The sequence below is a fragment of the Larus michahellis genome, chromosome 4 (genome assembly GCF_964199755.1).
Source record: "Larus michahellis chromosome 4, bLarMic1.1, whole genome shotgun sequence".
NCBI lineage: Eukaryota > Metazoa > Chordata > Aves > Charadriiformes > Laridae > Larus > Larus michahellis.
The window spans coordinates 21,607,482-21,629,007 of NC_133899.1; the positions used below are offsets into that span (position 1 = coordinate 21,607,482).

The window sequence follows — 21,526 nt, forward strand, 5'->3', positions numbered from 1 at the left end:
TTCTAAAGAAGAAGAAGAAAAAAAAAAAGAGTAAAGATAAACAGGCAACCAGCCAACAAGTGGCCCCAGAGGAAATTAATTCCACACAGGCTTCGCTGTAATGTGCTTGTTTCTCTGTTATTATAAAATACACGTATTGTTCTATCATCAAAATTAGATTTTCCCTTTAGCTTGTAATTAAACCCGAATCTAATTTCCCAGGAGATGTCAGGGGGTTTCCAAGCAGAGCTTACAGCCTTGCTTCCCTTCCCCTTCCCACCCACCCCCGGGCTTTTGCAGACTTTCCTCTGCGTTGTAGGGTCTCTTGGAGGTGCCGCGCATCCGGAAGAACCACGCTAAAGACTTCTTGTTATCACTTGATAAGACTCAGCTGCCAATGGGCTCCCCAGCACCCAGGTCTTCTCCCCCAAGCCCTCCTCATCACAACCGCTAATTTCCAGTTCCCAATAGGTCGTCTCCTCTGAGCCAGCTCCCAATTCCCCAAACAGAACTGTTTATTGATGACTTCTATTATTCGTCATAGCGGCACTTCCATGCAGAATGGTTAACTTTGCTCGGTTTCCTAGGGCATTATGGAAAAACCATTTGCTACTGTAATTAAAACTGCCCAGACTAGACTTTTGTACTATGCAGCGAGGCCACAGCGGGAAGAACAGCTATAAATTTGTTTATAGATGTGCTCCAGCACGACTGCAAGCTTGCTCTCGGGCTCGTAAACCACAGGCCAGCGCTGGATGGCCCTGCTCCCCAGGGATGCCAGGACAAATGGTCCCACTGAACATCTACAGCTGTACCCAAAGCCGCAGCAGAACCTAAATAGCTGTTTTGTGAACATGATGGGCAGTTTAACAGATAAAAACTCACTTCGCTGAGGCAGTGCCTGCCTCAGCCCACCACAGTCTGAGAAAGCAACCGGCCACGCCAGCTTTCCTTCCCAGGGGAACCCCTGCAGGGGGCTACGGCAAAGCAGCAGCGAGCGATTGGGGCAGCAGCACATCGTTCTGGTGGCCATGCCCGTGTAGGTTCTTAGCATGAAGTGACAACACATGGGGTTGGCAGGAAAGGAAAAGAGGTCACGTCACCTACCTGCTCGTCCCAGTGGCTAAGCATGGGTTTGTAGCTCCAGAAATAAAGCAGGACTGTAGGTTGTGGGCTGTGCAAGAAAGCGTTGGTAGTGTCTTACAGCCCTGGCTGTGCTGGAGAATGTTGTCTCCTTCCCAGTGTTAAACTGGTGGAGATCACCTATTCCCTGAGCATCTACCCTGAGCACAGCTGGTAGGTGTTATTTCCACAAGGGAAAATCGAAAGCAATTTGTCAGATCCCAGGGAAACCGCCTCGGTCTTTGCAAAGGACAAACAGGACACCAGGAAGGAGGAGAGGTTCAAGGAGAGGGCAAAGGTGCACATACCTCATCTGGCTCACGTGGCTGTCCGTTAGGAAGGACCAGTGATACTGGACAAGGAGTGGGCTGCAGTTGGTCATCTCGATGTAACGCACATCTTCAGTGTCATTCAAGATGCAGCCAAAGTCCATGGCCGTGGTCTGGATACAGAGATTCGGAAAGTAGACTTCGCCCCGAACAGTGATCTGCTCCTTCTGAGGATGCTCAAGAAACTGTATCTTCAGAACCTTCTCTACTACCCGGACACTCAAATCCTCTTCATAAGCCGGGTTAAATCTGATGGAGAGATGAAGTTCCTCCCCTATCTCCAGCTTCATGGGCTGCAAAGAGACGAAGAGCGTTAATCACCAGTGGGATGAAGTCCCAAGGTCTGACAGCACGAAACATGTACATGTTCCAAGCGTGACCCCAACGTAGGCTTCTCTGTTCATCATTTCCTTCCCAACGTGTGCCTGACCGCAAGCACCACAACACCCTTGTCTGAGACTCTCTCGGGCTCATCTCTCTGTGCTCTGCATCAACGCAAGAGCGAAATAAATGCTGTTCTACTGAATTCTAGACCCACAAAGGGTACATGCTAAATACACAACCAAATCAGCACTCAGGCACACCAGGGCCTTTTCCCCTGACTCTAGAGGCACTTCTTTATTGCCACCGCACAAGTGACAGGGCATTGCAGCCTCACCCTCGCAGGGGCCAGCCACTGGCATGGCTCAGAAGTGGTGGCCGTGCCTACAACAACATGTTTAGCCAAGTCCATGTCGGACACCTTCTACCGACAATGGGGCAGGTGACAGGCAGAGGCTGGAGGAGCATCCTCAGCTCTCCCGAAAGCAGAGTTGCCCTTGAAGGCAGCAAGCTGCTCTTGAGGTTATCTGAGAATGGCTACTGGAGAGCTGGGATGGCTTCCAAGAGCCACCTTTACTACACGGCTTGCCCAGACCTAGTTGCCTGCTCCCCTCTCCTCATTTCTCAAAGCCAGGATATACTTCCCCAATTTGTACGATATTTTATTTCCTTCAGCAGCTTGTTTTGAATCTGATTTAGTTCAGGTCAAGTCTACTGGGCTGGAGCACCTCTCCTATGAAGACAGACTGAGAGAGTTGGGGTTGTTCAGCCTGGAGAAAAGAAGGCTCTGAGGAGACCTTATAGTGGCCTACCAGTACCTGAAGGGGGCCTACAAGAAAGCTGCTGAGGGACTTTTTAGGATATCGGGTAATGGTAGGACTAGAGGGAATGGATTAAAACTAGAGATGGGTCGATTCAGACTGAACGTTAGGAAGAAGTTCTTCACCATGAGGGTGGTGAGACACTGGAACAGGTTGCCCAGAGAGGTGGTGGAAGCCCCATCCCTGGAAGTTTTTAAGGCCAGGCTGGATGGGGCTCTGAGCAACCTGGTCTGGTGGGAGGTGTCCCTGCCCAGGGCAGGGGGGTTGGAACTAGATGATCTTTAAGGTCCCTTCCAACCCTGGCAATTCTATGATTCTATTGCTGACTCTAAAGACTAAACTTCTCTACTGGAGAACCTCCCAACGGAAATGTACCACCACGCTCCTCCCTCTTCAAACCCCACCAGCAGGAAGGTCCATGGCTGCTGACCTGAACATCTGCAGGGAGGGGCTGCTGGTCCGCATCGCAGATCACGAAGGGTTGCTCCAAGGCCAGGAGAAGGCTGAGTGGCAGGGAGGACATGTTTTTTAAAGAAAGGGGCTTGTACTGAAGAGTGAGGACATCGCTGGGTTGCTACAGAAACAGGAGACAAGGAAAAAAAAAAAAAAAGGAACCTGAAGCGGCCATGGACCTCCTTCCCCTTCTGATGCACATCACATTTTTCAACCTCAAAAGTACATACACCTCTATTTATTATTTTTATTAGTTTCTACCCTTCTAGGAAGTTTTCCTCTAAGTGCATCAGATGCTTTTCACGTTTAGAAGCCACACCATCGCCCAGGGGACAGGAAAACAGTCTTGTGTACAGATGAGGGAACAGGACCCTGAGAGGAAGCACCTGCTCGAACAAGATCAGAACCAGAAAGTTTGTCTCTGGTTTTGTGCCCTCTCATGGGCAGAACGGCCCGAGACGTTTTTCACTCACATACAGTAATTTCTTATAACAACATCAGCTCTAGTAGCCTCACAAAAAGCGGTGAGGCTGGTCAGAGGAGAAAAGCGAGCAGGATTTGGCCCGTAGCGGAGAGCTCGCAGTAGCCTAAGGTTGGCTTTGAGCGTTTACGCGCACATAGAGCCAGCCAGAAACCTCGACAGTTCGTTTGCAACGTGTCTCCTGCTGCCCCTGCTACCCTGACAAGGTGTCTCCAGCCTCAAAGCTAAGCTCAGCCTAAGCCATTTCTTCCTGTTTATGCATTTCTCCGGGCTTCCTGCGTGGTTTTTATATAAACCAGACAGCGTTTGGGAAACTAGTTCTGGGTGTATTGATATCAAACAGCTGCAGTGTCGTAGCACTCGATAAATCGGAGCGCGTGGCATCAAGCAGACCGCAGGCAGACATGAGGGAGAGCTGAAAAGCTTCTAATTAAATCCAAACCGCCTGCTCGCAGGATTCTGTGCTTCTCTGGAAGCCTGGGCACCATAGGAGAGACCTGAAAACACAGAAACTAACTAATGAAATATCTTCTCTTTTTCAGACGCCTCGCGGGAGAGGGGGAAGATGATGCAGGAGTCGGAATCCAGAGACTAAAGGGCACCTGCTTTGCGTTGGTGTTACCATCGCTGCAGCTGAAGGACGTCTGTGGGTCCTTTGAAGGAGGTAAGGCTTGGGGAAATGCAAAGAGCTCGCATACCAGCAGCAGAGAAGGCAAAGAGGGACAAGAGATGACGGTTTTTTTTCCCCTCATCAGCCTGAGGAACTGACAGCAACCTCAGTTCTTCTCAGCTTCCCTGCAGGATCGGTGTTCAGACTTCACTGTGCCTTGGAGGATCCTCAAAACCCTCCCTTTACACTGAGTACAGGAACTGGTGCCTCTCTAGAAGTGGCCATGGTCCTCCCCCTCAGCGGTGCAGCTGTAACCTCAATTTTACTTTGGTGAAGTTACAAAACCAGTCCCCATCTCTAAAAACATCCTTGCTTACTTTCCAAAGCACCTCAGGAAGGGTGAGGAGGGGGTTTAGCGTCGCCCAGCCGCAGCCATCTGCCCTCCCACCCGCAGCCCCAGCACACGCGGAGGCTGTGCCAAGCCCACGCCATCCCCCTGGGTCCCACACCTTTCACCCTGTGCCCTTAGAATCATAGAACCATAGGGTTGGAAGTGACCTCTGGAGATCATCCCGTCCAACCCCCTGCCAGAGCAGGGTCACCCACAGCAGGTGGCACAGGAACGCGTCCAGGCGGGTTTGGAATGTCTCCAGAGACGGAGACTCCACCACCTCTCTGGGCAGCCTGTGCCAGGGCTCTGCCACCCTCAAAGCAAAGAGGTTCCTCCTCACATTGAGGTGGAACTTCCTATGGTCAAGTTTGTGCCCGTTACCCCTTGTCCTGTCGCTGGGCACCACTGAAAAGAGCCTGACCCCTTGGCTCAGCATCTCAATTCTCCACATCAAGAAGGGTAGAACAGAGCTGCTGACACTGTCCCCAACCCCAGGAGGAGCGAAATAACAATCTCAGTGTTAACAGCAAAAGCTTGGTCCTGCTCAAATCAATAGGCAAAGCCCCACAGAGGTGGAGAAGCTGTTTAACTTCTTCCTTTGAACTCCAGCACACACCCCCCCAGAGGCTTTCAGTCATCAGCCATGCTATGAAACGCCAGGATACAATCCAGAGACTTACCTTCTCCACCCGGAAAGTGATTTCTCTGGAGGACATTTGCAGAACAGGAGCAACGAACTCGCATGTGACATCCACTTGCATGATCAGCACCTTCCCCACCTTGCTCCCCACGATAGCGTGGCACAGCAGCCGCTCCTTCACCACCTGCGGGCAGGAGGCACATGTCACCCAACGGGTGCTAGCAGGGCATCCAGAATTCTACCCACCCAACCCCAGACATAAAAGAGCTTGATAGCCTGGATAAAAACCATGCCACGGGATCTTGGGCATCAACCGTCAGCAGGTATTACTGCAGGAGCGCTGCCTCCAGCTCTGGGGCACCAACAGCAGAAGGACACGGAGCTGTTGGAGCGGGGCCAGAGGAGGCCCCGGAGATGCTGGGAGGGCTGGAGCCCCTCTGCTGGGAGGACAGGCTGAGAGAGCTGGGGGGGTTCAGCCTAGAGAAGAGAAGGCTCCGGGGAGACCTTGTAGCAGCTTTCCAGTATCTGAAGGGGGCCTACAAGAAAGCTGGGGAGGGACTTTTTACAAGGGAGTGGAGTGATAGGACGAGGGGTAACGGCTTCAAACTGGAAGAGGGGAGATTTAGGTGAGATCTGAGGCAGAAGTTGTTTGCTGTGAGGGTGGTGAGCCCCTGGCCCAGGTTGCCCAGAGAAGCTGTGGCTGCCCCATCCCTGGAGGGGTTCAAGGCCAGGCTGGACGGGGCTTGGAGCAACGTGGTCTGGTGGGAGGTGTCCCTGCCCAGGGCAGGGGGTGGCACTGGGTGGGCTTTAAGGTCCCTTCCAACCCGAACCATTCTATGATTCTAGAATTTCAAGTTGCCACTGAGGCAACCCTTTAAAACACCTTTCAAAACATTAGTATCAGCAGGAGCTTAATGCAGATTTATTCCACATTCGCTTAAACATCTGCACCTTGTAGTCCTGGAACCAGAGAATGCGCACCAGGATTAGCTAGCAGCTTCCCTGCAGAGCTGGATTTCTCCTGGAAAGAAGGGGCTGGGGAGGAGAACAACCAGTGATCCCGCTGAAATCCCCCCTCTGAGCTGCCACCTAAGGGTGCTGCAAGACCTGGCTGCCCTTGGGACACCGGGGCTGGCCGAGGGGACCGGGAAGAGCTGTTATGGAAATATTGACAAAAGTCAAGCTGTCAATTATAATGATCCCTGGGAACAGTTTCCCACACAGAGAACGTCACTCTGATCATTAGAGCTGACACATTGTGTTCGTTTCTCTCCTCCAGGACTCAGTGCTAGACAAGCCCTCTGCCCATGTTTGTCTACAGGGGAAAAATGATGCTGCTCCCAGACACTCCCCCTCCCTTCACAGCTTCACTCACTGCTCCCCCAAGATGTACAACTTCGGGGTTTTTTTTTTTTTTTTTTTTTTAAATTTACTTTCTGCCTGTACTCTTAGTCTAAGCGTAACTTATTTTCTCTGCCCTTCCTTTCTGTCTCGTCACGCAACACCTTGGACCCTGCCGTTTGCCCCTCAAGTAGCAACGCTTCCTTCAGCCCGCATTTTGGAATCAGCAAGTTGGGTTTACGGTAGCTATAGAAACACACAAAAAAACTCCCAGCCTAGCAACTGATGGTGGCCAGCAAGGAAAGCAACTGGTGCTGCCATGGTAACTGGTGGCGTTAAACCATTTTCTTAAAAGCACTTGCTTATTTTCTCAGGCGAATGTCAAGGGGCTGCAGAAGAAGTCCCAGTGGGGGTGACCTGATGGGGAACGCTCAGCACCGGTGGGGGACCTCACCTGGGGGGTGCTGGAGGAGCCTTCCAGCATCATCTCCATAGTCTTGCCAGGCATCAGCTCCATCCTCAGCGGTCGAAGCTTAAACACGGGGCAGGCAGGTTTGGAGCTCTCGGAGGAATCTTTGCCCTTGGTGTTAGTAATGGCAGGGAGACGATCACGCTGTCGAAACGGGGCGAAACCTTCCGTTGTCCAATAGAGCTGATGGGTGCGTCGCCCTTTGTTGGTTATCTTGAAGCGGTAATAGCAGGGATCCAGGCTAGAAGAGAAGCAGATATGGAAAACTTCATGGGAGCTGCCATTTCCTAGCGCTCACCCAGTTTCAGCGCCCTGATGGCCTTATCTGAGCACACACACAACAATAAAGCCACCTCCGAAAACGCTGACCTAGCTCAAAGCTTCAGCAAGAGCCAGACCTTGGTTGCCTCTAAGTTTATCACCATCCAGCAGCTGCTCTGTTTGCGTACAGCAAGGAAAAGCTTCGTGAAGAACATCATCGTGATCTCAGTAGCTTCGGACAGAGCATCCCTTGACAGGCTGGAGAGGTGGGCCTATGCGAACCTCATGAAGTTTAACCAGGCCAAGTGCAAGGTCCTGCACCTGGGTTATGGCAATCCCAGGCATGAATACAGGTTGGGTGGCGAATGGCTGGAGAGCAGCCCTGAGGAGAAGGACTTGGGGGTGCTGGTGGACAAGAAGCTCAACATGAGTGGGCAACGCATGCTTGCAGCTCAGAAAGCCAACTGCATCCTGGGCTGCATCAAAAGCATCGTGGGCAGCAGGGTGAGGGAGGGGATTCTGCCCCTCTGCTCCGCTCTGTGAGACCCCACCTGGAGTACTGTGTCCAGCTCTGGAGCCCTCAGCACAGGAAGGACATGGACCTGTTGGAGTGGGGCCAGAGGAGGCCACGAGGATGATCAAAGGGCTGGACCCCCTCTGCTGTGAGGACAGGCTGGGGGGGGGGGTTCAGCCTGGAGAAGAGAAGGCTCCGGGGAGACCTTATAGTGGCCTTCCAGTCCCTAAAGGGGCTACAGGAAGGACGGGGAGGGACTCTGGATCAGGGAGTGTAATAATAGGACATGGGGTAACGGCCTCAAACTGGAAGAGGGGAGATTTAGATGAGATATTGGGAAGAAATTCTTGGCTGTGAGGGTGGTGAGCCCCTGGCCCAGGTTGCCCAGAGAAGCTGTGGCTGCCCCATCCCTGGAAGTGTTCAAGGCCAGGCTGGACGGGGCTTGGAGCAACCTGGGCTGGTGGGAGGTGTCCCTGCCCGGAGCAGGGGGGTTGGAACGAGATGACCTTTAAGGTCCCTTCCAACTTGAACCATTCTGTGATTCTGTGATCCCCAGCCTTTGCTGCTTGATACTCGGAGAGTTTTTCCAAGGTGCTTCCTGCAGGTCTCGCTGCATGGGATGCTAAGCTGGCTTGGCCCAGCTGCAAATGGATGGGGGACCAGGTCTACTACCATTTCACCTCCCTCTTGGGAGCTGCCGCCTTTTGGCTTCCTCTGAAGATGCTCTTTGGGAGCTGCAGGGTATATAGACCCATCTGGTGATGTGGGCACCGCTTGCCTCGCTGGCAGGGTCCCTCCCCCTGGCACCCATGTTATTCCCTTTGGCCCCCCATCCCTTTGAGAGCATCCAACTCTCCTCGCTCCCAACGTTATCACTCTGTGCTGGAACAGTGCAGCTGGTTTGTGTTTTAGGAAGACAAATGAAGGCAGGATCAGCAGAAGTTTCCCCACTACAAACACAGCAGCAAGGTCTAGCTGCTGAGGGAACGGAGCACCAACAAGAGATGAATAACTAGAGTTAGATATAAACCAAAATGAATATTCAATGGAAATCGATTCCTTCATGTAAAGAAAAACTAACTGCAGGCTACTCTGGAGTAATTATTTTACCCTCTATAAATCTGAGCACGACCAGGAAATGAATTGTTCCTGGAACAGTTATTGTCTTTTTGAAAGGTACAGAATACGTGGCTTACAAAAAAGCAGCTAAACACAAACACAGGAGCAACAGGATAGAACAAGGTAGTCTTTGAAGCAGACTGTTTAAAAAAAAAAAAAAAGATGCATACAAGTTTAACCAGTATGAATGTAACCGGAATGATGTATGAAGTTCAACAAGGCCAAGCACAAGGTTCTGCACTGGGTCAGGGCAATCCCAGGCACAAATCCAGGCTAGGCGGAGAATGGCTGGAGAGCAGCCCTGAGGAGAAGGACTTGGGGGTGTTGGTGGATGAGAAGCTCAACACGACCTGAAAACGTGCGCTGGCAGCCCAGAAACCCCCCGCAGCCTGGGCTGCATCCCCAGCAGCGTGGGCAGCAGGGCGAGGGGGGGATTCTGCCCCTCTGCTCCACTCTGTGAGACCCCCCTGCAGTGCTGCCTCCAGCGCTGGGGCACCAACAGCAGAAGGACACGGAGCTGTTGGAGTGGGGCCAGAGGAGGCCCCGGAGATGCTGGGAGGGCTGGAGCCCCTCTGCTGGGAGGACAGGCTGAGAGAGCTGGGGGGGTTCAGCCTGGAGAAGAGAAGGCTCCGGGGAGACCTTCCAGCCCCTGCCAGGCCCTAAAGGGGCTCCAGGAAAGCTGGGGAGGGACTCTGGAGCAGGGAGGGGAGCCATGGGACGAGGGGGAAGGGGTTTAAACTGAAAGAGGGGAGATTTAGGTGGGATCTGAGGCAGAAATTGTTTGCTGTGAGGGTGGTGAGCCCCTGGCCCAGGTTGCCCAGAGAAGCTGTGGCTGCCCCATCCCTGGAGGGGTTCAAGGCCAGGCTGGACGGGGCTTGGAGCAACGTGGTGTGGTGGGAGGTGTCCCTGCCCAGGGCAGGGGGCTTGCAACTAGATGTCCCTTAAGGCCCCTTAAGGTCCCTTCCAACCTAAACCATTCTACGATTCTAAGTTTAGTAGGAAATGGTTTATCCTGCAGACAGCAACAGCCAAAAGCTTGGAGCAGCTCTGGGTAGATGCAGAATTTGTGGCTCTGGGAAAGCCCAACTCATCCGAGATGTTCCCTGGGTCCCACCTCAGCAGCCGACAGCAATGGCAGCAACTCCAAAGGGGGCCTGCAGGCTAAGATGTGAAGGGGGGCAGGGGACAAGGACATGAACCATGCCAACGTTGTCCCCTGCGTTGTGTAGCCAATTCGTGGCTGCACAGAGCACAGGAAACGCTGGACAAGCGCCACCCTCGGTGGATGGTGCATATTTAGCCCCCTAAAATCTATCCTAAATGCTTAAGGTAGGGTTAACTTGCTCTTTTTACCCCAAAATTTAGGTATTGGAGCACTGTGGGTCCTCTCTGCAGCCAGGGAAAGGACCAGGCACCTGGAGAAGACCATTCTTCTTGTCCCAAGAGGACACCAACACAAGGCAAACAGCACTTTGAAAAGGCTTATTTTCCTCCCATTTATAAGGCGCATGTCTGAAACCAGGCACGTTCCAAGCATCAGTGGATCCCCTCCTCCCAGCTCAGCTCGTTCAATTAACGCTCTCAATTGATCCCGCCCAACCTCAAGGGGGCTGCTCCCCCTCTCCCGTTCCGAGCTGGGCCCGCAGCCACCTTCGCCTGCCCGTTGATGGAGGAGACGACGAGGAAAACAGGCAGGAGAAGCAAGGAAAGAAGAAGTACGTCTAATAAACAGCAGCCCGGCAGGGGAGCCGGGGAAGACGAGTGAATTGAGGGATGATACGAGGTCAAAGACAAATTCTGCTGCTCCTCCAAGACTCCTGGGCAGAGGGGAAATAAAACAGCGCCGTTAATTTAGGCGGGGAGTTGCTAACAAGCTACCGCCGAGGTTTTCTCCGCTGTTGCGGGATGATACTCCCCAGTGAGTGGAAAAGCAAGCAACAGCACTGCGGAGGGAAACACATTTATACTTGTAATGTAGCGTTTTCCAGCCGGAGGCTTCCGGGACCTGCTGTTTTCCTCCAAATCTTCATTTGATAAAGTGAGGAAATATATATATTATAACTAAGGGCAATTCAGTGGCAATTTACCAACTGGCGTCCATTTGGGTGGCTTTATGAGGGTACCTAACGACTTTCAAACAGCCATAAAAATGTTTCTAAAGGAATTCCCGTGGCTTCAGTGAAACGGGGCCAGGACCTTGAGCACTGAAGGGGAACTAGCCTGAAGGACTCCAGCACAAGACGAAACAGCCTCAAGTTGCGCCAGGGGAGGTTTAGGATGGATATTAGGATAAATTTTTACATGGAAAGTGTTGTCAAGCCTTGGAACAGGCTGCCCAGGGAAGTGGTGGAACCACCATCCCTGGAGGGTTTTAAAAGCTGGGCAGACGTGGTGCTGAGGGACATGGGGTAGTGGTGGGCTTGGCAGGGTTGGGTTGGTGGTTGGACTCAATGATCTGAAAGGTCCCTTCCAACCTAGAGGATTCTATGACTCTCAAACTCCTCCTTGCTGATCCCACAGGAGAAGTGGCAGCTAAGAGTGCGCCTACCTGAAGTGGGGCCCCAAGCTGAGCTCCGGGGCGAAGGGTCTGTCGGTGACAATCGTGGTGCCGATGCCGACGGCCCGGACAGGAATGACGTAAGTATGGCTGTTCTCTATGAACAGGTTCACCTCGTCCTTGAATTTTTCAGTATCATCCAGGTTTGCTATGACAGTCACAGACACCTCGGTCTCGGGGGGGATCACTCCCTTACTGGGCTCAATCCTCCAGCACGAGCATTTGCCAGCCTGTTAAGACAAACCAAACGCTAATTTAGGATGGAAACCGTGGATCCTGATCTCTTTTTGGGGTGCAGGAAAAGGAAAGAGTAAAGATATGAGGGTAAAAAAACCACAAAGGCTTAATTTCCCTAAATGTTACATCTGGAAACAACTACGTAGGAGCTTATACAACCTGTATTTTACCCTCCCTTTAACAGACTGACTTCATTAACACAGTTTTGCCCAACCCAAGGGATGCTCATCCTCAGGAGAAGGTTATTCCCCTCCTTCACTCTCTCCTTTGGAGTGTGGACCAAGGGAGGCTACTTTATTTCTCCTGGCTTCCTCACAACAGTGGCCAGGTTGGCGTAAAGCCTCAAGGCCAGAGGAAGCCAGAACTGCTCCAATCCCACAGCAGCAGCCACACGGCTGGGGGATCCTGCTGAGAGCCTGAAAAATAACTCTGCAAAAACGGTCCATCAAAACCCCAACACCAAAGTCTTCTTGCCCACGAGTTCGGCAGTGCTTCTCAACAGCCCCTGAAGGACCGAAGCGCTCGGCTCCCACTCACCATCACCTGCAGTGAGACATCCCACTGTCCTCGGGTTTGAAAAATTCAGCTGTAAGTGTTTGGTAAAGAGATAAGTAGAACAAAAAGAGTAAGACGTGCCCTGTGGGCACAGCCTGGGCTTCCCAAGCACTCTCCTCCTCTGGTTTCTCATGGACCTTCTGCCACAAATGGGGTAATAATGGTACTGGAGCCCCGGCCCATCTAAAACCACATTCACAGGGAGGAAGCTCGCAGCAGACAGAGAAATGCATGCGATGCTCTGCGACCAGCATGAAACGCACTTGGATGGAGACGGACTGCTTCCAAGTGTCCATCACGGCATTAGTGGTAGATGCACCAAAGTTCAGAGCTGTGGCTGGGACAACAGGCACTATTCACCAAAACACTGCAGTATTCTAAGAGAAGAGGGTTGTTTTTTTTTCTTTTTTTTTAAATAAAGAGCCACAATGTACTTGGATGTCTGACATGATGCAAGCAAGGTGAAGTTAGCTCAAGTTTCCACCCATCAGGCCGGTGGCACTGAGCTCTAACAGGACACCAGCCAGCCCAAGGGTATTGGAAAACTAACTGAAAACTGGGGAGGGACTTTTTACAAGGGCATGGAGTGATAGGATGAGGGGTGATGGCTTCAAACTGGAAGAGGGGAGATTTAGATGAGATCTGAGGCAGAAATTGTTTGCTGTGAGGGTGGTGAGCCCCTGGCCCAGGTTGCCCAGAGAAGCTGTGGCTGCCCCATCCCTGGAGGGGTTCAAGGCCAGGCTGGACGGGGCTTGGAGCAACCTGGGCTGGTGGGAGGTGTCTCTGCCCAGGGTGGCACTGGGTGGGCTTTAAGGTCCCTTCCAACTCTAACCATTCCATGACTCTAAAACCAAGCAGCACTTCAAAGTCATGGAAAGCATTTTAAATAACCTCCCTCAAACAACCTCTGCTAATGATGAGGATAAGACTAGCTGGAGGCCAGGGAAGCAATAACTTGCTGAGCATTCAGGGTCCCAGCAGCGCGTGTAGGTGCCCCAGCTACGGTAACTCCTTAGGCTGACTGCACCCTGCACGGAGAGCGGGTCAGGTCTGCATCCCTGCATCCCAGGCTGGAGCATGCCAAAGGCATCAAAATTATTCCAGGCACCAACAAAATTAATCAACCCAGCTACGTTTCATTTGTCCTCTAGAGCTGCAAGAGAAAGACTTAAAAAAAAAAAAAAAAGGCAAGATGAGGATGGGATGGAGGAAGGTAGTCGGCACAGTCTGAAGACCAGGGCTCTGCTTCTCCACGGGGAGCAGGCTGGGGTTTTTTCACTCCTACATCTTCCATGTTCATCATCACCTGCAACTTTTACCCTCCACTCTTCTGGTTTGGGACCTCATACTCTGGTAGGGAATATTTTTGTACTTCCCCCTTTAAGATCTGGCTAATTTATCCTTTCGTTTTCTACACCCCGACACTCCTTAGCTGCGGAGGAGAACCAGGCCAGACCTCAGGGTGTCTGGCTCGACTGGAAGATGGCAAACAAAGCAAAACCCATCAGCAGTGCTCTACCTGCTTACCCAGGGAGACTACAGCCAGTGAAACCCCATCAAGAAAATCAGCACCAAATTCATTTACATCTCAAAGGCCCGTGAAGCACACAACCCGTGGCAGGTAGACGAGAGAAGACCCACCTCACTCACCACGTAGGATCCCACCAACCCTCTTCTGTTGTCCCCGCATCCCGTGCATAGCCGGTCACTAGCCTCAGAGGCATCCACTGCACTGCCACCAGCCAAGGGCTACCCAGCCAACGCCCTCGTACCGAGCCAGTGGGTGTTAGGTTTTCGTTGACATTAATGTACAACTTTTCCTCTGATTCGTGCTGACACAGGGTAGCTCGCTTGAAAAGGAGACCTGATAGCTTTGCTCCAGAGGTGAATCTGCAAGTCTGCTAGCTGACAAAGCTCATTTATCAAAGCCTGGCAACAAGCCGGGCAGTAAATTGTACCCAAGAAACTATTACTGAGGAATAATGATAGGCTGTCTCGATAGAGCCAGACTTTGAATTTCCCAGGGTGACCCAGCGCAGACACACCACACCAGGCCAACAGCCCACTCCGGAGGAGGATGGTTTGCATCGTGTCCTCATTCCTTCAGCTGGTATTTGGTGTGGGTCCAAGGGGCAGCCGGGAGCATCACTGAACAGGAGACCTGCCAGGACCGACAGGCTCTGCCGGGCCAGATTCACTCGGGTTTCTAGGTCAGCTTCTGCCTCCACCCGTCCAGGCTGTGTCCCAGAGACAAGAAGTCTCTTGGAGCCATGCTAAAAACCTCCATCCCTTTAGAGGCCAAGATCTAACTTCTGATAACATCCCTGCTACGTGCTTCTCCCTGGATGCTCTGGATAGACAAAGACATGGCTATTTCTGTCCCTGGAGGAGCTTGCAGTATTGGACGTCAGAGTCCCTGAGTGTTGGGCAGGGATTGGGATCAATCCCTTATATCAAGCAGTTCAACACTGAGATCATTAGCTTCTCCCAGAACAGGCTTCTACTGTGAATAAGAGCTGCCAAAATTAACCATGGTCACAGCAGACACCGGCGTGCAGCATCTGAGAGACGGACGGCTGGCTGCCCTAAGGGACAGCTGAGGAGCCACCACCCTCAGCTCCCTTGAAGCTACTTACAGTTAGTTAATTAAAGTGATCTGGTCATTCTGGCCTTGCGCGAGTGAAAGAGGCAGCAGAACTCAATGTTAAAGATGCAACTGTACATTACCAAGCCACAGCTCTAGGAGAGAAGGTTCACACTGTGCCGGGTGGACCCAGTGCTCCTTGTGGAGGTTGCACATGAATGGGAAACAAACCCCCATCCTACACCCACTGTGCAGAGCCTTGGCCCAGGGGTTTTAGCAGTCCCGAGGCGGGGGACCCTGCTCTCTTCATTTCAAAGCTACTCTTTATCCGCACAAACCGCCAATGGCGGAAAACAGCTCAAAAGAACCCCCAGCAGGAGGTGGAGATCAGAGCGTGAGGCTGGTTAGATGCTCCCACCAACAACCAGCCTCCTCCGGGCACCTCCGCACCAACATCTCCTCGTCAAAAGCATCGAGACCACCTTGGTCTAGCCTCTGTCCCAGGGCACCATCAAGGGGATGTTACATGGAAGCAAAAAGCAGAGCCTCTAAAGCCTGTAAAAATATAAAAATTAAAGCGTGGTGTGCTCTGCCACTGACAACAGATCCTAATTTATCATACTTGGTTCTGCTAATAGCAGACCGCTGAATGAGCTAACGAAGCTTCTCTCAACACCAGACTGGACAAGGCTTTCAGCAACCCGGTCTAGCAGGAGATGTCCCTGCCCAGGGCAGGGGGTTGGAACGAGATGGTTTTTAAGGTCCCTTCCAACCTGAACCATTCTGTGATTCCGTGATTTGTGTCCCCTGTCCATAGCTCACCCCTCCAGATCCTACCTGCCCACCCCACTGGGCTGGGGAGACCAGTGCCACGGCTCCGAGCATCACCAGCCAGGACACGGGCACGGCTTGCCCGGCTGCTGCCAAACACAACATTTAATAACCAAACTCCTCCCGCTTTTCCTCTGGGAAGAGCACTCAGCTGAGTCACTCTCGCTTGCAGGAACATAATTGCCTTGATGCCTTCTACCCTCCTTTAATTCAGTTGGCCAACGGGTGCAGCACAACACGACGAGTTTAGTTTCCCCAGATGAGCAGAATAACAATTTCTTCGATTACTGAAATACAGCAATTTTGAAAGGGCATGAACTCATATAAGATACCTGACATGATAAAAAAACCCACAAACCCTCTTCCCTGTGGCCAACTTTCAGGCACCTTTTCCAAGGCCTCCTCCAAACTTCTGCTCCCCTTTTTAAGAGCCTCATGCCCTGGACCGAAGCCGGTGCAACCCTCAGAGGGACACAGCCTTCCACCTTCCTCAAGTTTTGGTACAACGGGTCACCAGCACAAGACTGGAAATTCCTGACCATGACCGATGCCGTGAGTTTCCAGGCACGGTCCGGCTCTGGCGAGACCAAACTTGGCGGAAATCAGCAAATTGGTACCACCATGTTCGCAAAACACAGCCTTTAAACACCAAACCAGTGGTTTAAAAGGTAAGCTTTTGGAGCACCACGAGGCTCTGGTGGGACAGCTCTGGAAAGAGTTAAGCCCGTGCATCTCATCTTCAAATGCTCTGCTTGCCTTGGAAGAGGCCACATATTCAGGGCCAGCGCTGCCCATACCCCGGAAAGTCAATTTAACGCTCCTTTCTAAATAGCATCGCAGATATCGTAATAAGGGCACGGCACTGTCTGCCTGCGTCTTGCTACCGGCAAACACTGACAGCCTGGCTAATTATTCAGATGCTTGGGTGGGGGGTGGAAGTAATTTACAGTAGATTTAAAAAACTACCCTCTTGCCAATTCAAGTCTGCCCCGACTTCAGTGAGAGCAGCTGGAGGGAGCTCCGAACGATGCCGACACGCTCTTCAAAGCCTTCCCTCCCCGCAGCCCCGCACAACCCGCCCCGATAACAACAAAACCACCCAGAGCATCCCTACAGGGGCAGCCCTCCATCAGTGCTGGTTTTACATTCCTCTCCCTGTTTCGCTGCCTCTCCATATGGCTGCTGCTCCAATAAAGGGGAACGTTGGCAGAAGCCTGAGATAACAAGCAATGAATTAGTAAACGAAACAAATCCCGCAACTAATGAGGAGAGAAGCGAGTACGGGAATGGGAACTGCGTGTTCTCGCTTTCCTTACACCGACTTTGACCAAGAGCCTTTATTCGTTGCCTTAAAAAAAAAATCAGTTGACTTTTCTCCAGTGAATCCCAGAGAGAAGATAAACCGTTACAGGCATGGGGTTGGGTTTTTTTTTTTTTTTTTTTTTTTTTTTAAATAAACAGAACTTAGTCTCTTCTGCCCCATCAGCTCCAGATGAGCCTGGGGGCAGCTCATCCCCGGGAAGGTGGAAGGGGATCTGCTTGGTGGGGATTCTCCTGAAGATGACAATCCACCTGGCTGTCCTACCGCTGCTGGAAAAACCAGGCGGCAGCCAGCTCCATCAGGGGCACGGGGCTCTGCGGTAGGGAGCTCAAGGCTCAGGGACCCCAAAAATCAGGACTGTCGTGAGAAGGGGAAATCCCAAGAAAGGGTTTTTTCCTTATTACAAGGCACCGGGAAACCACCGTTTGCCTCCCCCCAGTAGCACCAAAGAGACCCAGCGTGGAGGTTACGCCGGCAGAAGAAAGCGGCCGCTGATTAACAAAAATTACCCCCCAGGCCTGTCTTTTCTTTCCCGATCACACAGGCGTGATACTCAGCTGCCTCCCGTGATGCCGAGAGACGTCATTCTTAGCAGTCAAATAAAAGACGCCCGTGAAGAGAGAGTGACAAAGACCAAGAAGGAAATGATCAAAGAAAGATGCTTGTTCCTCTCTGCCTTTCTGCAGGGAGAGCAAACACTTCCAATTAATCAATAACAACTCTTTTGCACTTGTCAATACGGCAAAAAAAAATAATCAAATCAGACACTTGGAGAAAGAGGAAAAGAAGATGACAGCAGCGGCAAGGGGGAGAAACAGCCACCTTCTCCAGCAGGTTGCATCAGCCCCTGGCAAAGCTGCAGCAGCTCCTTCACATTGACCAATTCTTCCAGTCTTTTCCACCCACAACACAGGCAAACCCTCCCTTTGCTGGGTCCAGAGGATGCTTTTCCAGCTGGAAAAGCAACCTAACAGGGAGAAGTGCATCAGACACAGGCGGGATTCAGTGGATGAGCGCGGGATGACATGCTGGTCCCAAGGGTCACAGATCTGCAGGGATAAGCCACCGCAGGACTAAGGTATGAAGTCCCTAGACTCCTCTTCAAACCCCAAAACCTCAATGCACAGCTTTGGAAGCTTGTTACTTATTTCCTTCTGGCAGCGGTGACGCTCAGCGCAGCTCCTGCAACTCATGGAATGGAAGAAACAACTCATCCGACAGAGGGAAGAGGAGAGGGGGCCGGGGAAGCCTGTGCGCGAGGGGTGCTCCAGGGTAATTCCCTAAATCACTACCCCAAAGCAAAACTATCCACAAAAAAGCATCTCTGCCTGCTCAGACAATGCTCTTTTCTCCCACAAAGCAAGAAGAAAGCTTGACTTGACAGGAACAGCAATTTGCACGTGATGGTTAAGGGTACCACCAAGGCGGGGGCACGGCACCTGCATTACAACACCTTCCTCTTCTACCTCCAGCAAGACACCGGTCTGTTACTTGCTCTGTTGCTGCCCCTTAATTTAATCTCATCCAATTTGTTGAGCCGCCAGTCAGCGTGCTGTAACATTGCTGATCCAACGCCGCTGTGAAAGTTTCAATCGATACCTCTTTCTTTCCAGTGGGGAGCGTGATCCATAAGCCTCGCTGCCGCCTGCCACGGTTTCGAGATTAGCCATCAAACGGGAGCCAGGGAAATCGCAGCTCGCTGTCCCGCAGCAGCCTTCCAAGCGGGAAATCAAAGCAGCAGCTTTGGCATCTTGGAGAACACAAGACTTGGGTTCAGGGGCACAAGGATGCCCGAGTCACCCACTAAGGCCAAGGAAAAGCTGGAGCCATTCTGCTCTCTCTGACATACGTGCGCAGTTCCCCCCGACACCCACCTGCATCTCAAATGTTAGTTTCAAAATTATTTAGTCCTCTCTTTTGCCCTTCCACACGCTGCCAGGCAGCGGCAAAGGGCAAAACTTCAATGGAGGCAACAGAAGGGCACCAAAAGCAGGCAGCTGCCGAGGGTAAGAGAGTAGGTCGGGCACCTCTCACCTGCCGTAGACAGGCTCGGCATCCCAGCCTTCAAGAGCCTGAAGAACCCTTGTTGAAACGGCTGATGGAACAGGTTCTCAGGACCTGCCTCCTTTGAACATCTCCCTGATATCGGCTGCTCGTCCTGAGGAAGCTGAGGTGCGGGTAACTCACCCCTGGGCAGTCAGCAGGGGCGACTGGTGGAGCAGCAGAGCCCCTTCTTTACTGCAGGGAAAGAAACCATCCCCCAACCACCTCATAATAATGTTTTGTTTATTGAGTAGCCACAATATTTGCAGAGATCGCCATGAAGCAGGAGAGGATTTATCCCCCAATCCCATAAATTAGAGCACTGAGGCATGGGAGAGGCAGATCTGCCCAGGGCAGGGAGGGAAGGCATCACCCCCGGACGGCAGCACCAACAGATCTCTGCGGGTCAATATTGGGTACAAACACACAAAACCCATCATTATACGCCAGCACCACCCATTGGAGGTGGCCTCCTCTCTGCAGAGGTGGAAACCAGATTTTCATTTAGGAGCCAGAGAAAGCTGCCCCGGGAATCCCCCACTCTGAGGTTACATGGGGAGGGACTCTGGAGCAGGGAGGGGAGCCATGGGACGAGGGGAAAAGGGTTTACACTGAAAGAGGGGAGATTGAGATGAGGTAATAGGAAGAAATTGTTTGCTGTGAGGGCGGTGAGCCCCTGTCCCAGGTTGCCCAGAGAAGCTGTGGCTGCCCCATCCCTGGAGGGGTTCAAGGCCAGGCTGGATGGGCCTTGGAGCCACCTGGGCTGCTGGGAGGTGTCCCTGCCCAGGGCAGGGGGTGGCACTGGGTGGGCTTTAAGATCCCTTCTAACCCAAACCATTCTATATTTATCCTCCCGGGCACAGAAACTGGAGTGAAACAGCTGGAAAAGCAGCAAGAGGGAAATTCAGCCTGGCTTAACCAGCCCCAAGAAGCTCAACCCACCTAGCACAGAGAAGCACGAACCTCCTCCAAACCCTCTTTTTCCTCCTCCAATCCCCAAATACCAGCTCCAGTGGGGAGGAATGAGCCACCGCATCCAAGCCCTTCCCAGCTGCAGCATCCCTGCTCCCCCCGCCAGGGGAGCAACCCCATCTCCTTCTGTGCAGCCTCCAGCCTGGAACAGGTTGCCCGGAGAGGTGGTGGAGGCCCCATCCCTGGAGACATCCAAGGCCACGCTTGATGAGGCTCTAAGCAACCTGATCTAGTTGAAGATGTCCCTGCTCACTGCAGGGGGGTTGGACTAGGTGGCCTTTAAAGGTCCCTTCCAACCCAGCACATTCTGTGATTCTATGAATTGCTTTTTTCCGTAGCTAGTCTCCAGAGATGCTCTGCAACGCTACAATCCACTGGCTCTGTAGGTACGCAACCCTTACAAGTATATTTTTGTGCAACAGCCCAGCTGGTTTGCCCCCTAGTAGGTGTGAAACGGACCTCACCCCCTCGTCTCCAGCCTTAGTGGGAGTTTGAGGCACAGCAGATGCAGGCGCAACAGGGAAACCATAGGGAAACCCATGGAAGGGCCACAGGGCTCTCTTGATCTTCTAGAGCTCCACAAGCATGACTCTCAGAGCTATGTACTTTCCATAAAATAAAGGGAGAAGTCGTAAAAATGATCCAGACCAATTTCTGCTCAAACATCTACGCAACGTCTGTTTTACTGAGGGGTGCACCCCAGCTAAAACTGCCCCCAGAGCCAGGCCCCTCTTGCTGCATTGTGATGGAATATCTCGCTTTCTCTCTCAGACAGCGATCCAGAAACGTTGCATATAAACATCAAGTCACAGGCTGCTACGTACCAGTCATTTTTCTTGGAAAACAGCCCCACCGATACTTACCATCTCCGCCGAGAAGGATGCAGGGATGGCAGTCTGATTGGCGAGGTGGAGAGTTCGGGAAGCATCTTGTAGGACTCTGATACTGCCGAAATTTATCTTACTGGGATGCACGTAGACAACTGGTCCTTCTCCAGTGCTTACTAAATGGATTTTCTGCTCCAGGAAGCAGGTAGGAAAGATTAAAAAAAAAAAAAAACAAAACAGGAAAAGTTTAAAAAGATTAGAGAGCTCTAAGGGTACTCCTAGACCAAGGGATAATTACAGCTGTTTGAAGTTTCCCGTGGTGTTAGACCGAAACAGAAGGCCTGGAGCAACTGGGAGATCTCGAGTGATCCCATCTGAAAGCCAGAAGCTCCCGTTATCGAGGGATAAAGAAACCCAGTTTCCCACACTTGATATTTCACACCTCCTCCACACTCTCAGCTCTCCTTCCTCCGCCTCGTGCCTGCTCCCACCCCTTTTCCTGCCCAGTCTTGCCCCAAACCACCCTCCCCGAACTCCGCTGCTGCCCAGCCACGCTTGGAGAATAACTTCTTTAACATTCCCTGCGAAAACCAGCACAAGTCAGAAGCGAAGCGGGCTCTTCGGAGCAGAGCTTATACAAGCTCGTTGCCTCTGATTTGTGCTTACGTGTATTCCTGGTGTTATGTGAATAACAGCCATTAATTATTAATTACATCATGTAAGCAGTATTTTTTTTTTTTTCCCTCCT

At 52.0% G+C, this 21,526-nt stretch overlaps 1 protein-coding gene across 1 annotated transcript in view; it reads right to left on the bottom strand.

The window, feature by feature from the left end:
• The window catches only part of HYDIN (HYDIN axonemal central pair apparatus protein), a 188,174-nt gene that overhangs the window by 68,276 nt on the left and 98,372 nt on the right, over window positions 1–21,526 (bottom strand). Inside the window, exons 19-24 of the mRNA XM_074583386.1 lie at window positions 20,815–20,967; window positions 11,400–11,638; window positions 6,943–7,198; window positions 5,188–5,331; window positions 3,003–3,146; window positions 1,410–1,723 (exon numbers count right to left, since the gene is read on the bottom strand). Of these exons, the coding sequence (XP_074439487.1) occupies window positions 1,410–1,723; window positions 3,003–3,146; window positions 5,188–5,331; window positions 6,943–7,198; window positions 11,400–11,638; window positions 20,815–20,967 (1,250 nt within the window). The remainder of the gene's footprint in view (window positions 1–1,409; window positions 1,724–3,002; window positions 3,147–5,187; window positions 5,332–6,942; window positions 7,199–11,399; window positions 11,639–20,814; window positions 20,968–21,526) is intronic.